Below are 5,015 nucleotides of genomic sequence, written 5' to 3'. Positions count from 1 at the left end.
AAAAAAATTTAATTTTATTTTTTTTTTTTTTAAAATTTAAAAAAAAAAAAAAAAATTTTTTTTTTTTTTATTTTTTTTAAAAAAAAAATTTAAAAGAAATATAATTTTTATAAAATTTTTTTTAAAAATTTTTTTTTTTTTTTTTTTTTTTTTTTTTTTAAATAGTATTATATATACATTTATATATCAACATGCACATTTAATAAGTACTTATTATATATATAATATATTTATATATTTATTAATATAAACCTAATTTTTTTTTATTTTTATTATATGCTATAAAAAATAAGCGCCATATGATACACCAAAGCAATATATAGTAGATCATATTTTTTATAGTTTTATTTTATTTTTTTTCCTAATTTTAAGACCATTAGATTTCTTACTTAGAAAAAAAAAAAAAAAATAAAATAAAATAAAATAAAATAAATAAAAAGTACTTTTATTTTTTTTTTCCATAATTTTATTTTTATTTTATATAAAATTTTTCTTTTTTTTTTTTCTTCTTAATATATTCTTAACGTCGTTGTAAAGAATAAAATATATTTAAATATATATATATATATGTCAAAGCCTTTATCTTACTTTTCTTTTAATTTTTTGTTGGGTCTGTTTTACACAATATGTTATTCTTTGAATGAAATGATAAATTTAAAAGTTTATAAAAAAAAAAAAAAATTATTCCATTTTATTTTAAAAAAATGCGTAACCATTTTATAAAATTTAGAGGTGGGATACATATTAACCAATATAATAATATATTAAATCAAACAAATAAGAATAAAATATATTATTCCCATATTATTTATACTATAATGGAAAACTTTAAAAAGAGTTTTTTAAATAATATATTTCCTATGTTCTATATTATATATGTATATTTATATATAAATATATTTTTTTTTTTTTTTTTTTTTTTTTTTGCTCCCCTTTCCTTTATTATGCATTTTAGAGAATATAAAAATATATCTACATATTATTAAATAAAAAATAATAAAAATATATATATATATATATATATAATAATAATATAGTATTTACTTATTTATATATATGTATGTATGTATGTATGCTTATGATTTATATATGTATTACCTAAAAGTACTGTAAAAAAGTACAGAAGTTCTTATTATTTAATAAAAAAAAAAAGTTCATTTTACCCATATTTTTTTTTGTTCTTTAAAAATATATTTATGATTTTTTATATATGCCTTATTATCATTGTTATATATTTTTTTTATTTTATTATTTTATTTTTTTTTTTTTTTCACCTAATTTTTATTCTCCATTTGTATATTCCCACTTAATTTATGAATATTTTGTTATATCTTGGAATACATATTTCTTACTAGAAATAAATATAGGAATATTTTTATTTTTATGTGTTAATTTTAATTTATTAAAATTGTCATATATATATAGTTTTTTAAATGGGGAAAAAAAAAAAAAAATATATTATACATATATACATATATACATATATATATATATATATATAGATATATATTATATACCTATATTTATGTCATTTTATTTTGGAATATATTTATAGGATAAATTATAATATATAAACTATCCTTCAATTAGTATTATTATATTTTAAGCATATTTTAACAAGTGAAAAAATATTTTTTAAAAAATTTTTTACATATATATAATTTTTTTTTATTAATGTCTTGTATTTTAATTATATATATATATATATATATATATATATATATATATATATATTTCTTATAATAAATATAAAGTTATGAAAGGTTTGAGCTTATATATTATAAGAGCGGTATGTTTTGTTATATAGCTTTTTTTCTTTATATAATATTAAAAAAAACAAGAAAATTGTATAACTATAAATATATGTATATTTTGTAGTATAAGCGTCTGTTTCGTTTTTGTTGTATATTATAAATAAATAAATAAATATATATATATATATAATAGGATGAAATAAGATGTATTAAGAAATTTCATATATACAAAAATTATAGACACAAAATATATATATATATTTATTTATTTATTTATTTAAATATTTATTGGAATTTTTTTTTTTTTTTTTAATGCATATATTAAAATAGCGGCGTTGTAAATAAATATTAATATTCACATTTTGCATGCTATTGATAATTTTCCTTTTATTTTTATCTTTTTATTTTTTTTCTTATATATATATATATATATATATATATATATATATTCATTTATTTATTTATATATATTTAAAAAGACCATGTAATAATATTATATAAAGAGAAAAAAAATATATAATAAAATAATAAATATACCTATTTGCTTATTTATATTCTTTTGGGATAATCTTATTATTTTTAATTTTTTATATATGTTCGTTTTTCTTCGTTTTTATGTATAATTCAATAATATTATACATGTAGACATTCATTTGGATATAAAAAGTGAAGTTATTTAATTTTTTTATATTTTTATTTTATTTTATTTTTCATTTTTCATTTTTCATTATTTATTATTTTATTTTATTTTATTTTTTTTTTTGTTTTATTTTATATATGTGTGTTAAGAAATAATATATAGAATAAACAATATATATATGTGTATATATATATATATATGTACATACTTGTTTGCAGTATATATTGTGTTGATTTCTTATTTTTTTCTTTTTTGCTGATCAAAAGAAGGATATAAAAATATAAACATATATATATATATATATATATATATATATATAACATTTTTATTTTATTTATCCGCTTGTGGCATTTTGTATTACGGGGTGAACATGTTTGAGGAAGATGAGAAGGAACAATTATTGTACTATGAGAGGAATAAAGAAAGTGAAAAATGTCAGAAGGTTTGGGAAAGTATAATTTGTAAAGGCTTAGGTTATAGTAAAGAAGAAATACGAAGAGATGTGGAGAGATCAAGAAGAGAAAAGGAAAGACTTTTATCAATATTATATGGTAGCGTATTTACAGGTCCTAAATATTTGTTATATTCCAAGAAATGGAGAGGTAAAACGTTGAACGAAATAATTAATGAAGATAGAGAAAAGAACTTAAATAAAAACAATTTTAGAAATATGGATCTTGATAGTACATATTTTTGTGAATTATCTTTTGGATACATGGACACAGCAGAAGAAAATGATGATAAAAATAAGAAAGAAATAACAAAGCAGATGGAAAAGAAAAATAATAAAGTTCATAATATTAGAAAAGGAGGAAATACAAATAATTCACAAAATAAAAGAAAAACATATCACGGAGAAAAAAATGCTCATACAACAAATAAAGATTTAGATGAATTTTATAGTAAATTAAATTATTTAGAAAAGAGAAGTTATAAGAATAGATATAGAAATGACAATAATAATAATAATAATAATAAGAGGAAGAATAACAATAACAATAACAATAATAGTAATAATAATTATTATTATTATTCGAATGGTCGTTCAAGTTATACAAATGAATTATCGAATGAAAAAAATAAATATAATGAAGAAAATTCAGATGATGGGAATGTTATAAAATATAAATATCTGCCAACAGGTGTATTTTATAGTAGGGTGTCAAAATCTTTTATAGCTAATTGGATTGATGATAAAACAAAAAAACAAGTAAAAATTCCATATAAAATATCAGAATATGGTATTGAGAAATGTATGATTTTAGCTATACTCTCAAGAAATCTAAGACTAAGTAATTTATTAAATGTATTGAAATATTATGATCAATTAACAGATAGCCAAAAAGAACAAATGTTACATGCAATTAGAACAACACAGAAAAGTGAAAAATTATTTGAGGATATTATAAATAGGAATGGTAATAAGAAAAATGAAAATAATATAATAAATAATGATAGTAATATTCATAATGACACTTCTATAAATAATAATAATAATATAGGAAATACAACCGGAACACAACAGAAAAATAAAAATAAACAAAATACAAATGATCAGAAAAATATACCCTTGAAAAAAAAACTTATTGAGAAAAAAAAAGTTAAACAATCATATATTAATGAAGAAAAATTACCAACAGGTGTATATTTTTATCAAGGTTCTTATGTTGCTAATTGGTGGGAAACAAATCAAAAAAAACAATTTAAAGTACCTTTCAAAATATCCGAATATGGAATAGCCAGGGCAAAAAATTTAGCCATAATTTCAAGATTAATTAGATCATCTTCTATTCCAGATATTAATCTAATTTTAACACAAATGGAGAATCATCATAATTTAAGCGACATGGATTATACTGCCATTTCCGAGTTGGCATATAAATATATAGAAAATATGGCAAAGAAGGAATAATACAAATTTATTCATTATTTTGTAAATATTTATTCCTCCAAATATTAAAGGAAATATATAAAATGAATAGATAAATAAATAAATAAATAAATATATATATATATATGTGTGTATGTGTTTATTTATTTGTTTAAGGTACAGAACAAATTTTTATTATATATAGTTTTAATTTTTTTCATCGTCCAAAATAAAAAAATAAAAAAATAAAAAAAACACCATGTTCATCTCTTTTTTCTTTTCTCCCTAAAACGTATATTTAAAATGCCCATATATATTTATTAATTTTTATATAATCAATTTTTTTTTTTTTTTATTCTTCATAAAGTGAATATGATTAATATATATATATATATATATATATATATATATATATATATATGTGTGTGTATGTATTTGCTAGTATTATTATTTTTTAATTTGTATAAATTTTTACACTTTTTAAGACCTTATATAAAAAATCAGCATATATTATTTTTTATATATGTATAGTATAAATTATATCTATCATTTGTAATATATGTATATATATATATATATATATATATATATATGTATAGATATGTGTGTATATATATTATTTATTCATTAAAAGAATTAGTTGTATACCTTTTTATTATGGATTAAGGTATTAAAAAAAAATATAATATATATATATATATATATATAGTAAAATAAAACATATACACATATTTTATTTGATTATATATAT

The 5,015-nt window shown here is 16.6% G+C and overlaps 1 protein-coding gene across 1 annotated transcript; it reads left to right on the top strand.

Moving 5' to 3' along the window:
• Window positions 1-2,764: 2,764 nt before the first annotated feature.
• On the top strand, window positions 2,765-4,306 carry PRSY57_1349900 (transcription factor with AP2 domain(s); the record flags this gene model as incomplete). The annotated part of the gene is made up of 1 exon (XM_012909423.2): window positions 2,765-4,306. One exon carries the CDS (start codon window positions 2,765-2,767, stop codon window positions 4,304-4,306), a length of 1,542 nt encoding a protein of 513 aa, XP_012764877.2.
• Between the last annotated feature and the right edge of the window lie 709 nt (window positions 4,307-5,015).

This window comes from Plasmodium reichenowi, chromosome 13 (assembly GCF_001601855.1).
Source record: "Plasmodium reichenowi strain SY57 chromosome 13, whole genome shotgun sequence".
Classification (NCBI taxonomy): domain Eukaryota; phylum Apicomplexa; class Aconoidasida; order Haemosporida; family Plasmodiidae; genus Plasmodium; species Plasmodium reichenowi.
This window is presented reverse-complemented; position numbering and strand designations above follow the sequence as displayed.